Raw genomic sequence first — 15,431 nt, forward strand, 5'->3', positions numbered from 1 at the left:
TGTGGGTGTACTGGTTGAGTATATCGTTGTGGAGCTTCACCATGAACTGTGGCAACCACGAACGGAAGCTCGAACGGCAATAAAACCATAAATGTTTAAAGTTCAAAACTTTTTCCCTATCTGCTATACAAATAAGCGGCGTAATGTGTAAGCATAGCACTTTTTGATTACCGTCCATAACTGAGATTACCAAAATGAAAATGGGAAACTGGACACGTACGTTTATGCGATAGACAAAAATAATCGAATGCCTGCAGTGCCGATTTTTATAGTCGTATTAATGTTTGTATGACATTTCCTCAAATACGTTATGTGAAAATTAATTAAACGTGCGCGCCAGTGTTACTAAAATCAAACACCTCTTTATCATGAAAATACTACCATAGGTTATCCAGTACATCTATGAAAGTTGCATCCATATGCACAATAATTACTGCTTACGTAGAGTATAAATTAGCCCAAAATTTGTGAAACGTCTTAAACGTCGTAAAAGTCATGATAAACATTTTCACTTTTTATGGTAAATATTATTGTGTCTCTACCTACATCGGTAAAGAACTGCAAACCTTACTTGATCATTGCTTTACTGCACTTTAATTATTCTACTTCATTGCAATAATTGGCATTACTATATTGTGAACAATTACAAAATCATCAAAATGTTGCATTGGAATCTTAGTGTTAGAGTAATTGAGTACAAACCGGATAACCATTCTGAACCTATCGTGTTTTCTCTTGGCTGTGTTTATAAGGAGAAAATATATGCATATCTGGTTTGAGTGGCATTGTGGAATTACAGCCGGTTTTAGTTGCAAAATCCTTTAACGGTTTTACCGACAGCATTTCGAATTTGTCTGCATGGTTTTGAATTGTAATAACACGCCTGACAAGAAGCAAGGGAGATTCGATCACATTTCCGGTCTGTTGCGAATGATACATCGGTGCAAATATCACTACGGCACATGCTATGCATACAAATTGCCCTCTGCGCACAACATTCCACTAAGTTTTCATGGTTTACAGCCGGAAAATATGTATTTTTCTTTGGCGACGATACTGGCCGAAGAAAACACAGCGGATGAGTCAGAAGGTTTCTTAATGAAGTGATAAGTGAAGATGCCAGCGGTGTAACCTACTTTTCGCATGTGCGTATTCATCGATTAACTGGATACTATTATCAAAAGTTGCAGACACTTTTAAACTGGAATTAACTGCATTTTCGCTTTCCGATGACTTCGTATTGTTGACAGAGCCGTGTAGAGTCAGTTGAAGAATTGTGATGGATGGGGCTGAGAAATTGCTGGAGACGCAGCGACCGCTCCGATCATCCGCTTTACAGTTCGCGTTAAGCTCATTCCAGCAGTGGTCAGTACGCAGTAATTAGATTTCAGGATGGAAAAAGACATGGCCTGAATTTCGTGCTTCATTACACAGTGGTTAAGGATAGTTAAGAACGGGAAGGAAATGTAATTAGCCGTTGTCAGCTAATCAACTGCGAAGAATTTATTGGCAGTTTGTTGTGCTTGAGTGGCAAATCTGGGCTTGCAAAGCTTCGATCGATGTAAAAAAATGGTTTAAAGTGCGAATTATGCAATGTACGCCAACACTTCTTTAAAAAACTGCAAAACAAGGGACCGAAAAAAATCGTTAATGCAGTTCAGCAGTTGCACAAGTGCATACTGTACATGCTTGCAATGCCGGCATTAGGCTTGTACGTTGCTACAATAAATCACGGTTTGCTGTGGATTCCTTGGCGCACTTGTTTTGTATTGCATGGACGCTTCCTGTTTTCTTACTAGTATAGAAGGTCGTAACCGCCCTTAGCGCAAGCGAGCGAGCGTGTAAGACTTTTTTGTGCAAAAACTTCTTTGGATAAAACACCAACAACAGTAAACATGCGGGGGTCTGTCTTACCGTTCCCAGCTGCATCATATGCTGGGACATATCGGTAAGCTTTTACGTCAGACGTCCTATACTATGTCGGTCCTGGCACCGACTTTCAGAATAAGACGACCGTATTTGTTTGTACATCCTTTTATTGGGTATAAATAGGGTATAGAAGGGTACATCCTTTTATTGGGTAATGAAGTCTGCTGTAAATTTTTAATAAGAACCCACAGCAAAACCCGATAAATGATCTCATACAATTCTGGCAACCCGCAAACTTGTCTGTTTGTTATAGACAAAAAGCGATTATTAAACAGATGTCTGTCTGTGCAGAAGTAGCGTTAATTATTTTTCAAATTAAACATGTTCAGGCTACCGGGTCACACCGGGTTATAGCCGGCTTAGTGAGGTCAGCCCACTGACACGACATTGACGTCCACGGACACGACCACCAGTACTGACAGGTAACTTAGCGGCGACGGGACTTATAACATTGAGATTTTGTTTCTGATTGCGGTCAGCCGAATGGAATGTTTTGGAGAATAGCAAAGCCGGTTTTTGCACGCAGAAAAGAGTAGGCAGTCGAGAGCGGGTTGGCAGTCTGACATAACGCGCTTAGCTCCAAAGGGGTAGTGGACAGTCGGAGCACAGAGAAAAATCGTTAAGCACAGCTGGCTTAGCGCAAGCCGGCCTTAGGATAGCAGCCAAAAGCATCCTGGTCACAGGGAGTGCTGACCGGCATGTTTTAAGATTTTGAGGCAGCTCTTCAACTTGACGGCCGCAACCAGCCAATAAACAATGCTACACCTGGCGGCGTAAGGGATGGTCCCGAAAGAGCAAAAAGAGTCGCGAAGCGAAAAAATGAAACGAGAATAAAACATATCCTTATTTCAAATACAATACAGAAGAAACACTATTCCACTCAGTGGGATGCATTTCTGCTGTGACTGCAAGAGATAAGGAGAGTAGTTGGCCTTCACTTCGCGGAAAGCGCAGTCTTAAGGCAGTTGAATGTAAAAGTATGATTCAAGTAACAAAAAGTGGTTAATCAAGTAAAAGCGAAAAAACAAGGGTAAGTGGTGGCGGAAAATGATATAGTAATTATGGTAATAACCCATAAGGTACTACTTACGACGGAAAACGATAAAGTAACTGGCAGTTAAACAACGAATAAATGAATGCAAAGCCAACTTTTCCCAAACCCATTCGAGTCCATGATTTTTGGGATGTCAGAGCCACTGCAGTTAAACAACAGTGGCTCTTGATTTTCTTGCGCATAGTGGCATGCGGAAGATTTGAAACAACGAAATTCGGTTCCAGTGATGAATAAAAGCAGGAGCAGCTACGCGAGAATTTGTTTGAAAATGGCGGTTTGCATTTGACAAAGCATATAGTGAATATTTGACAATCAATTTTTTGCGTTTTGTGGCTGGGCTATCTGGCTGCGGTGGTTTTTTCGTACCCTATTCGGTGGCACAGTGGCTTCGCAACCCGTAATCAATCGCCGATAGTGTCGGTTACCCACCCTTAGCCAGCAGGCTGTAGACTTAGGTAAATATCCTGGTTAGCATACCAAGGGTCTCCCGAGTAGGCCTTGTTCTTTTCTACCTTGTCCGTGGGAATGGGAACGACGACTTGCCGTCACTTCAGGTAACGGATGCTTTGAACGATATCCGTATCGCAGTGCCAAATCTGGCAATCTACCGTTAAGCAAGGATAGTCGGAGCCGTCCAAGGGGGTGGCATTTATTTCTTTCCCCTCATTCCGGCTGTTGAACTGTAATTTCCGCGCATAAGGGCTCGTCATTGATGGCAAATTTTTTTAGGGCCCTCGTTTTCATGAGATGCTCTTTGCCACATGTTCTGCACAATGCTGGTATCTTGTTTTCCAGATGGGTGCGGGTATTCCATGGACCGGCAGGTGGGCATGTTTAAATCTAAGCGCGGAATTTCAAAGCCATGTGGTACAGGGATCTCATACTCCATAAACTCCATGTGGAGGACTATTGCCTGTCTTCCCGCCTGATAGCTTCTTCCTTTTAGGGTGTTGGGGGGGGGAGCAGAGATAGCCGTGTGATCTGCTTCAACTTCGTTTTTTCTCCATTGCCTCTGGGGTTTTGGTATCGGGATAGGCTGGGGCACCCCATAGGTGCAGCTGGTTCGGTTTGCAAGCCATTCTTTCTGTTTGCGGTTTTGTCTGTGTGGAGGTTTCAGCTCCATGTAAATTATTGCGGTTGTTGGCGTCGGCCATTTGTAGATTTCATGTGTCAATGCTCGGATGATTTTTGTCTACTCCGGTGGAGTTTAGGAAAACAACTTCTCGAATCACTGATCTACCAGTTATTAAAGGCATTTGTCTGCAGTTATTTGTAGCTGGTCTGCTTCAACTCGAGTCTTCATGCGGGACTTAAGAGCCGTCTCTCAATGTCGTATCACAGTTACCCAGGTTTTGCACTTTCCGACGGGCGGGTTTTTGCTGCTATGAGCTGCGACCACGTTTTCTTGAGTGAGGTAATTATGTTGTACAGCTACAGCAACCACCATAGGCCTTTCAACGGAGTGTAGCTTTTGCTAGAGTTTAGTTCTGGCCCGAGGAACTTGGCAGGGATCTGCATCCTGCGGCTCGATACTAAAACGATACGGGTACTTCCAAAAATTGTTGACGGATCGCTCCAAATTTTGTCTGGTCGAATCTTTAGATACTCACTGACGCGAATTTACTGGTGGTTCAGTGGTGCCTCAATATCTTTAAGTTGGTTAACCGATCCTGCCGAAAAGCGGTGAAAGCAAGATCAAATGGCCGGTAAATATCTGTTAAAATGACCAAAAAAATTTTACGAAGGGCTTGTCAAGGCTGGACCCAGATTAAGGATCGACTGCCGATCCACACTTCAATTCTGCACAACAATTTGGTATGATGCCATTCTGGCGACTCGTCGGTAAGGACGGAGTTGATTTCGCTCAGAAACTCCAGATAAACTTAATCGGAGTCAATTAAACGATTGAGTTTGCAATCGCTTGATTCTACGTTGCATAATTTGGACGATGCATTATTGGATACTACGTTGCAATATTTACCTTTAATCTTTAGTGACGGTATCCTGTGATTGTGATAAATGGCTTTAAGTAAGTTTCATAGCGGCAGCCACAAATTTGTTTGAAGCCCGCCTCCAAAGGCGCAATAAATCGGAAACCTGCTTGAACTGTTGAAACTGTCGAGCTGCGGATTCTAGTGGTGGGTGAACTACCGATCAAGATTAAACCGCCAATTCAGGTTCTTGTATACCTTGTGATAGCGACATCGGGTTTGCTTGTGAACGTGATGCGTTTGGTCACATTCTTGTTGCAGCTGGCAACGATTCGGACGTCGCCAGATGCATCAAAAATGTTGCACCTGTCTTTCATTTTAATAACAAAACAAATAAAAATTGCTTTATATTCTGGTCCGTGACACGCAAGTACTATCAGTTTTTTCGGAGTCTCGACCCATCAGTGAGTAGCAGTCTCGAGATGGCGACGGCACAGCCGTAGAAGTTTCAGCAATAGGTAGATTGGCCTCGATTGGGCCGGCTGGATTCTAAAATACAGCCGAGGTTTATGCCTGCTTGGTCTTTCTGCATTTTGGGAACCAAGCAAGTGCCTACTGAAAGTTTGCCGCAAAAAACATTTTTAAAGTTGAATCTTCTCCCTTTTACAATGCTCAACGCCGTTTTGATATATCAAAAGTTCTTCAGTTTTGTTAAACGTTGTTCCCTGGATTTATTTTTCCGTCGTGAAATTAAGTTCCGGACCGAAAACGAACTTTCCGGGGCAGGTCCAAATTTACGCCCCCATACAATAGAACGGTGGCTTCGTCTATATTGACCAGGTGGTTCTACGCGTGACGGTTAACGACTCACCCAACACACCACCTAAACCCGTCAAAATTCTCGGACTTGGTTAAAATATACAATTTCACTTTACATAAGTACGGCGGGTTCGCTTATAATGCCCAAATGGTTTTCCGTGTGACGGTTGTTCCAAAACACGCCACCTGGCCCGGTCAAAATTTTTGGACTGGGTCAAAATTTACGGCTCTGCCATACTTTAGTACAGCGGGTTCGTCAATAATGCCCGGGTGGTTCACTGCGTGACGGTTCTTGCAAAACACGCCACCTGGAGCGGTCAAAATTTCCGGACCGGGTCCAAATTTACGCCCGCCATACATTAGTACGGCGGGTTCGTCAATAATGCCCGGGTGATTCTCTGCGTGACGGTTCTTCCAAAACACGCCACCTGGACCGGTCGCAATTTCCGGACCGGGTCCAAATTTACGCCTCCGCCTTACATTAGTACGGCGGGTTCGTCAATAATGCCCGGGTGGTTCTCCGCGTGACGGTTCTTACAAAACACGCCCCCTTCCGGACCGGGTCCAAATTTACGCCCCCGCCATACATCAGTACGGCGGGTTCGTCAATAATGCCTGGGTGGTTCTCCGTGTGACGGTTCTTCCAAAATACGCCACCTGGGCCGGTCAAAATTTTCGGACCGGGTCAAAATTTACGGCCCCTCCATACTTTAGTACGGCGGGTTCGTCAATAATGCCCGGGTGGTTCTCCGTGTGACGGTTCTTCCAAAACACGCCACCTGGGCCGGTCAAAATTTCCGGTCCGGGTCAAAATTTACGGCCCCTCCATACTTTAGTACAGCGGGTTCGTCAATAATGCCTTGGTGGTTCTCCGTGTGACGGTTCTTCCAAAATACGCCACCTGGGCCGGTCAAAATTTTCCGACCGGGTCAAAATTTACGGAGCTGCCATACTTTAGTACGGCGGGTTCGTCAAAAATGCCCGGGTGGTTCTCCGTGTGACGATTCTTCCAAAACACTCCACCTGGGTCGGTAAGTACTGATAAATTTTGTGGTACCTTCTCAATTGTTTCAGCGGGGGGCTGCGCCCCCCGCACCCCCTGCTTATTGGGGCTCCGCCCCAAACCCCGGCCAGGGGCTTCGCCCCTGGACCCCGGGGACCCAGCTCTTCGCGTGACGCACTACAACTTAAAAACGCTCGCTCGCTTCGCTCGCTCGCTTGATTATGCTCATTTCAGTTAGGAGAAATATAGACCAGATCGTCTTTGTCAAGTGGTATTGGAATAATATGCGATAATCAAAAACGTAGTATACTTACAACAGTACGCAATATATGTATGCTCTGTATACCGTAATAATATAATACACTCTTCCAATGCAGTTGTTTCTTTTTTTTGGTTTTGATTACGTCTTGGGAGTTGAACACTGTCACACTGGCAGTATTCTGGAAGTGTTATGCGGATTTTATCTTGCACAGTACATATGCCGCAGTTCTGCCTACACAATACCTATATAGATGTATTGTACGTAAAAGGCATCGTACACATGGACCATATTTTTTTTATCGGTCCATGTTAAAAGTAGTATGAAGTTAACTTACCAATAGTGTCAACAGGTCAACTGGCATAGAAGTATATATATTTGACTAAAAGTAAAACTTGATGCAAGAGACACATACAGAGTAGTTTTCAGCAATCCGATCAATAAAAAGCATTACAATTTTGGATGTTTGACTTCCGGAGATACCCGTATAAGACTGATCATAACTAACTCGTGAAATTTGAAAATACTTCTGGAATATTATCTTTTAACAGATTTTGAATGTTTAATGCTACTGCATTTCGGATTGGAGCTTCATTTAATTGTGTTTTACGTCAAACGATCCCTCTACGGTCAGCTGTCTACACTCTACAGTGATGCATAAAATGGTTCCGTTTGATAAAATAATATTTTACAGACTATATGTACGACTGATCATGATTACCTTGTTAATGTTTACCACGATATCTTTGAAACAATGCAAAATGCGGTTGTTAATACCTCCGCAGTCAAACAGAAAATTTAATGTACCGCTTTCGCTAATTAATCACACTTTTGGTGGTATCATCAAAGCGTATTCACCATATTTCTTTGCTAATTTATGGCATAAACCGCACAAGCTCACGCTTCGGATTCCATCGCAAAGATATTAACTCCATGACAGATCGTTATACTTCAACTTCAACAGCATTACGGTACTTTGAAAATTTTATACGCCAAAGAAATCGTGAGTGTAGCGAAGTTCGTCGACACCCAACGGTTACACGATGGACGCGGAGTCTCGGACAATAGCGGCGAAACACCGCATTATTGCTAATGAGAGCCATTGACCTTTATCGCCCGTCCGTCCGAAACTTTGGTCCTTTCGGTTTCACGAATGGCTGACTTAACCCAGATCCCTTGACTTTACAATTTTGTAATCCATTTCTCGTAGTCGCTAATGATAAACAACTAAGAAGCTAAACACCGATGCCCGGCCACTCTCGCCAAACGAACCGGATGTAAATCTTTCAAGAAAATTAATATTTGATGCGATTTTGCATACTTCGATTTACTGTTTTATTATTGCAAAGTAGCAGGTCACACAAGCACGGGATACAACCACGTCGAAACGGTAGGTGTAATAAAAGTCGATGCTACATATCTCCAACTCTCTTGCAGCTCTGCTATAAAAAATTGTCGCTGATTATCGCACGCACGCGAGATTCGTTTTACTGACGGTAAGTGTAGAAAAAGGCGGATGGTTTTATTATGTGTATTGTGCAGACTGTACGGATTGTAATGTAGATTTATCAAAGTCGGCCCTCGGGGCGATCGGACGAGAGAGAAAGAGCATTTGGCGGAGATGCTGCGGTGGATGCGAATGAGTAAGTTTTTTTGTCGGAATACTTGATCATTTTCACCTGTAACATATTAACGCGGAAGTGAGTTTCTGGTTGATCAGTCAGTGAGGCCGACTACAGTAAAGATTGTCTGCATAGGCTAGACTGTTCTGCTGTGTATGTTGCGTCTCGATGGTTATCATCGCATAACTGTATAACGGAATATTCATATTTTCTTGCTGGATCTGGTATTTATCTATTTCCACAAAGATTTAAAGCAGCATACACGTTATAATCTGCATTGTAAAGCGCATGATTAACATAATGGGATGGTGTTCCTGCATGGTGCACATACTGGAGGAATTCTTGGCGTCATATGTTCTGTGGAAATAACATTATATTGACGTGAACATGGATTAAGAAGCCAGCAATAATTGCCGGAATTTAAATCACTGTTTTATATGTAGAATCAGCATCCAGCATGGGGAGTTCTGGTTGTTGGGGATTACTCAATATCTGTGTTGTGACCTTTTTCATGGAAATAACCAGGACGTTAGCAGCTGCAGGTCAGTTCATTGCCGGCAAACATTTTGGTTAAATGCGTGGTTTATGGTTTATAGGCTATAGCATGTTTTCCGTAAACACTCGATGATCATAAAGAGGCGGATCATGCGTGCCAAGTTAAATGTAACCTGACCGCGAGCTAACTAGAAATCTTTCTTAAAACATTCAAATAAATGTACCAGATGTTTTAAAAATTCATTTTTTAAACATAATTGTTGCTAACATTAATGCAGCGGTGTCATGTTTTGTGATAAAAGTAATGAACAAAAGTACAGTATAAAACCAAAACACATTGAACTAAAATATAGTATTTAGTAAACTGCCTTTTTTTAATGCTTGGAACAGTTCGTTAAGCTGCCGATCCAAACAACTGGTGCACTTCAAAATGCCACAGACTAATCTGCACTGAAGTGGTGACGAGTCTTTTGAGAACATAAAGTTAACTGCTGATATCTAATAGTACTCTATAGATGGTATTACAATACAGCCTTTTTTAGTCTGGATAAAAATATTGCATGCAAATCTCATATCCTAAGGTCAGCTTGTCGGAAATCAATAATATGCACTTTATGTGTTAATTAAAAGCAGTACTAACGTAATATACAGATAATTTCGAGGTAAAAATAGTTAGGGTTTCGTTTAAACTTCTGCATCATTTTCACGAACTAATATACGCTACCGCACAGTCCTAACTATGCATGTCTGTAGGTGTAAAGGTTTTCATTTTATTTTCACCAAACACAGTTACACAGCACAAGAAATGTTAAGTATTTACAAATATCTTATTTTCCCTTATGGTGCACATTGTTGACAACAATTATCCTGATTTGCAGATGCAACGTCTTCTTCCTTCTTATCAAGTCTTTCCCAATCACAGTACCCTCAACAATCCAGAACATATGACACATCTGCCAATGGCGGCGCAGAATCTCTCAGCGCCCCCAATCCAGTACTCGTATCGATATCGTCGTCGATAGCCAATCAGAATTCACCAGTGCCATTTGCGTACTCGTCAAATGGTATCAGTCGCACTTCCTATCCCTCTTATGTCGGTTATCCTGTGTATCCTAGCTCTTATGCACCAAACGCAGGTTATTCTGTTCCAAGCGGGGCCGTATCCTTAGGGAGGAGTTACACAGGCAACAGTTACAGCTACAGGTAATGTCCAACAAAGAAAAATTATGCATGCGTAAGATGGAACCAATTCGCTTCGTAGATTTTCTGTTCAGTAATCCTCGTAAGCGTTCGCAATGATTCCCAGGAATTTGAAAATTATAAGCTTGTAGGATTTATCCGCATAAATCCAATTTCTAAACGAAATACGTTCAATAATGCAATAAAGACGGTCGAAAATGGTTGTAATCATTGTTTTATATAGAATATGTTAGAATTCCTTCATTGATTCCTTGATGACTTGATGGATTTGTTGATGACAGGCAAATTTTACGCTGCTGATTAAGAGTATAATTAGAGAAATGAAATTGAAAGTTTTTACTGTTGTTCGCACGAATATTTTTCCCATTGACGGTCTGTAGCTTTTGGTAATACATATAAATTATCATCGATAAGTGAACCGAGTTTTATTCTCCGCTGAGTTTGCTGTTTTACTTATGCATTACTGTACCGAAAAGTAAGCATTAAAAACTGTAAGTAGAGTAGAAGAGCATTCGGTGATAAAAACTGGTATTAAACGGATGACCCATAATTATAATTGCAAATCTAGTGAGTTGTGAGTCTTGTGACGCTATAAACTGAGCACTTTAACCACATCTTTATGCTTACGAATTATGTTTTCGTACCTATTTATTTTTCCGGTTGTACGTTGCGACACTTTCACTTGACCCAGAACACTCATTCATACGTTTTTTTCTCACTTACAGCAACCCCAATTCGTATGCAGCGTATCCGTCTGCCTCGTACAGTCAGCCGAGCGGCGCCGTCAATACCGCCCCCGTCGTCGCTGCATCGGCGCTACAAGCCAGTCCGCGATCATTTTCCCCGTACGGCAGCACTAATAATTATCTCTCTAATAATGCTTATTCGAACACGTACAAGCAGTCGACGCCCACCCCCGTCACCCTGCAGTCGCTCCCCTATCAGACTAACATAGCCAACTATGACTTATCTTATCGCAGCTCCGACCCGGCCGAACCCGACGACCCGGCCGACGGCGACCAGACCAAAAAGATCAGCTTCGCCCTGCCCAATCCGCCCACCGGCTTCAGCGCCCCCAATGTGCAGCGGAATCGGGAGAATGTGGGACAACTACTGAATCAGCTGGTGGACACCGGGCTAAGCGCCCGCACGACCTTCCAGACCGGCACAACCGAGTACAATAACGGGATTGGAAATAATTATGCGGCCAGTAATACACCGCAAGGTGCGACGTACAATGGCCCGGCGCAGAGCTATGCCCGCGCCACCGGCTACGGACAAGATGGTTATGCGCAGAATAGCCCCAATGTGGCATCTGGTTCGGTGTATAATCCTGGTTATGGAACCAATTCTTATCCGTCATATTATGGCGCAACGAATAAGAATTACGGTTTCGGATCGTTCTCGGCGGCGTCGCTTTATCCTTTTTATCTGTATTACCCCGTTGAATATGGATACGATCAAGGGGAACAATCCGTGTAAGTCGATCTACAACTGGAAGCTTACTTTTTTGAGTAGCACGAATTTGAAAATTAATCAAAAATCATAAGCGATAGGTTATTTAGGTCGTTTACCTTATTGTAATCTGAACGACATCTTCGACACGTGCAACAGACTTGCACTTGCTTGAAGCGTGAAGTCGTCTGCCTGTTGTTTAGGCACTAACTAGTACTGAGTGACTACCAAATATCAGTGTTAGCAATATTATGGATTAATTTCTGATACGGGAGCGGGGAGAGCGAATCCTGGAGTTGTAATGCCAATTACAAAGTAACGCCCTTTTTTCCTTTCGTTATTGTTTTGCCCGAAACCATAGAAATTATTAACAAAGGATTCTTCTTTTTCAAACTCTAGCCAAGTTTTGAAAATATCCACAGCGCCCAGCGCTCCATTACGAAAGGTTGAAGATTTTATACCATGTAATTTGACTCATATATACTAAAAGGTGCCAAGTTGACTCGACAACACAGTACATGTACAGATATAACTACCTAAGTGTCCTCTATATGTATTTCGTCCATACCAAAGCGAAAACCAGAATCATAAGATAGAAGACGTACGTAGAAGTTTTTCGAAACGTTTTTACCATGTCCCGAATAAAACAAATTAATACAAGTAAGCGTTAGGGTCTGGGCGTGACTCGAGAGAGCCGTCGCGCGATCATTGTCCCATAAGATTACACTTGCTGCCATGATTTTCTTTACATTTTTTTGAAAAAAACGAAGAACTAGAGGCATTTGATTTAATACAGTTGCTGGTGTTCAAAAGGCGGCAGTAATCACCCGCTCAGGCATTTCCGTTCAAGTTCGGTTTAACCATGTTACATTGCTCACCATGTTGCATTTCCGCATAATCCTTCCACTAAAAGCACCCATAAAGTTTTTGGAAGAAGTAACGGAAAACGCATTTTTTGGCTGGAAACACTCTGAAACAGTGCAATATTTACGGTATTTATGCTGTTAAGATACTGTTACTGTATATTGAATAAATGCCTACAGTTAGTAATGTGCGCCTCCCCTTGCCGGCGAGCACGCACACTAAGAATGACTTTCAAAAACGAAGTATCACTTTTTGTAGCTGGCACAGTGATTATTACCGTAGTTCAAGGAGTGACAAATCTGGATTCTGTTTTTAATTTTCGGATATATTAAATCGGGTCTTGGAGACAATACTGACAAGTGGCAGAATTTGTGAATGCAAAAATAGTGTATTATTATTATTGTTGGGCTAAAAGGAATTAATCGACCTCACGAAGATATTGCGGCTGACCTTCAATGTTGGACTTATACATTTATAATGCTGAACACTCTAACCTGGTTTGCGATTAAATTAAGCTGACACTTGACAACTAATACCAGCTTTTTAATGGTTTTATGAAGTTTGTCAATATTAAGTATCGTACCGTGCGTGCAACTAAATTTATAGCAGAAAGAACTTAAAAGACTTGTAACTATACGCGTCAGGTTTGCGTTATTGACCGTTGGGCGTTGGGGCAACATGCCGCTGCAATAATCGTGGTGTTTATTGATAGATCAATAACGCAATAAACAATTTATATTTACTACAAAGGACGCTTTGTTACTTTCTGCACAAACAGTGACGAACTTCCACTTTCATAGATTACCAACCGGATATTTTCCTCTTGTCGGGTACAAGCGCCGTTATGGATATCGTCGCGGTCCATTCTATGGTAAGACCGTAAAACAATAATTTGCTGACGTCTGACGCTATAAATCAGTTAATTCTTGTCTAGCAGATAAAATCTTGTCTTTTTTAATATGTTTTTAAAGCTTAAAAACTGAATATACATACTCCCCTAATAACATTAACAGTCTTCTTATTAGCCGGTAAACATGCACAGTTTAAGAAACTATCCGCGGCATTACATATAGCCATAGCCTGCTTGAATTGTATAGATACCGTACAGATACAGTTTGCATTATTACTTGCATTTATAAATGCATTGTCCAGTGAATATTATAATTACAAGCTTGACTTTAAGTATGAAATTAGACTTAAACGGCGTATTATTTAGGTTATGGGATCTATGTTGATTACCCACCTTATTTTGGTTTCGGAAAGGTCAAAGATGGATGGGGCTCTGATCCCGAGTAAGTAGCTACAAATCTGTTGTTCGAAAGTCGAAAGAGAAAAACTTCGAAATCTTCAGAATTCTTTATACAAAAATTCAGATTTGATAAAAAATGTATATGTCCAGCAGTCTGAACATTTCTATTGTAAATCTTTAGAGCGGATCAGATGGCCGCAGTAGCGTTAGACCAAGGAGCGGGAGCATCGGCAGCGCAGTCAATTTATTCCAGTAACGGCAACTCCAACGCTCAGCAAGCCGGTGGCTACAATCCCAACTATGCTAACAACAATGGATACGGAGGCAATGTTCAAACAACCGGATACGGCGCTACACAGGCCGGAGGGTCGTACACAGCGGCCAACGCCATGATATCCGGGCAGAACAACTACAACTCCGCGTCTTCCTATCCCACCGCCTACGCCGCAACGGTTTCACCGACGTACCAGCAGAACGCCCAACCGGCTTATTCGGGTCAGAACTACAACAGCCAGCAGAATAACTACATGCAGAACAGCGGGACACAACAGAACTACAACAGCAACAACGGCGCTTCGTATGGTACGACAACAGGCAACGGTGGCCAGGCACAGTATGGATCGAACCAAGGAAGCAACGGACAAACAACAAATTACATGTACAATAACTATGCAGATCCCTCACAATACCAGGCATCACAGTACAATGGAAATGGAAAATAATTCGTTATGTCCCAGGTACGTAACAGTGTGATTTGTCGGGGCCGTTTGTCCAGTTTGCCGCGACGTTGGTAACATTAACTGAAATGATGGCGTTTTGTAGGTTTGCGATGGTATAAGGTTGTTTCGGTTGCTGTGCCACCGATTGCTCAATGATGAAGTCTGCTTGTCAGACTTCGGTTCCGGTTAATTGAATACCAAAAATTTGTCTTATGACTGATATATTGGATTCTTTTCTCTTTTGTTTTGTCTAAATGTTTTCGAGGTCAACGTACAGAAACGTAAATAGATGTTTTCATGTACTTACGACCGCGTGGACAATTTCTGCTGACGATAGCGGCACATTTTGCTTTGCGACTGTCGTTTAGCCTAAAACGCGCTTTTATGTGCGGTTGATTGGACTCGTGTACTTTCTCAGTGTGGATATTTTGATGTAGAAACTTTCCAGATTGTGCCTATTCGTTTTGTAATTATGCAAGCAGTGAGAAGGTGTTACTCGCAATAAAATTTTTCCTTTTAAGATCTTACAATCTTAAGAATCATCTTGTCCAATTCGAAACTGAAGCCAGCTAGATATTAACCCTTTCTAAAAACTGTCAGGCGTCAGCCCACGTTTAAACCACATTTAAGCAAGCACAGATATATATATATAGCGAATTAACGACGCAAAGTACTTGCAATTGGGTTAAACTTTATTAACAGCATTTGTAATCGTAGCGCTACTTTGGTAAGAAATTTCGTATCATAATGCAGAAAAAGACAGTGCTACCGATTGTGCTAATGGCAAATATGCAGTGGAGCATGCCGACAGCGAGACTCTTTTCCACTGACA

The 15,431-nt window shown here is 42.2% G+C and overlaps 1 protein-coding gene across 5 annotated transcripts; it reads left to right on the forward strand.

Annotated features, from left to right (window-relative positions):
• Window positions 1-8,214: 8,214 nt before the first annotated feature.
• Window positions 8,215-15,113, forward strand: LOC129586745 (uncharacterized). Of its 5 annotated transcripts, none has more exons than XM_055480122.1 (10): window positions 8,215-8,491; window positions 8,559-8,638; window positions 9,061-9,159; window positions 9,991-10,315; window positions 11,038-11,157; window positions 11,293-11,790; window positions 13,432-13,502; window positions 13,848-13,923; window positions 14,062-14,617; window positions 14,703-15,113. In XM_055480122.1, the coding sequence occupies exons 2-9, from the start codon at window positions 8,617-8,619 to the stop codon at window positions 14,600-14,602; spliced, it is 1,752 nt and encodes a 583-aa protein (XP_055336097.1). In that variant the 5' UTR covers window positions 8,215-8,491; window positions 8,559-8,616; the 3' UTR covers window positions 14,603-14,617; window positions 14,703-15,113. The 5 variants fall into 5 exon arrangements, with proteins under 5 accessions (XP_055336097.1, XP_055336096.1, XP_055336093.1 ...); XM_055480121.1 differs by having other exon boundaries at window positions 9,991-10,176; window positions 10,249-10,315; window positions 11,038-11,790; XM_055480118.1 differs by having other exon boundaries at window positions 11,038-11,790.
• Window positions 15,114-15,431: the final 318 nt, after the last annotated feature.

This window comes from Paramacrobiotus metropolitanus, unplaced genomic scaffold (genome assembly GCF_019649055.1).
Source record: "Paramacrobiotus metropolitanus isolate TYO unplaced genomic scaffold, Prichtersi_v1.0 Parri_scaffold0000022, whole genome shotgun sequence".
Taxonomy (NCBI): domain Eukaryota; kingdom Metazoa; phylum Tardigrada; class Eutardigrada; order Parachela; family Macrobiotidae; genus Paramacrobiotus; species Paramacrobiotus metropolitanus.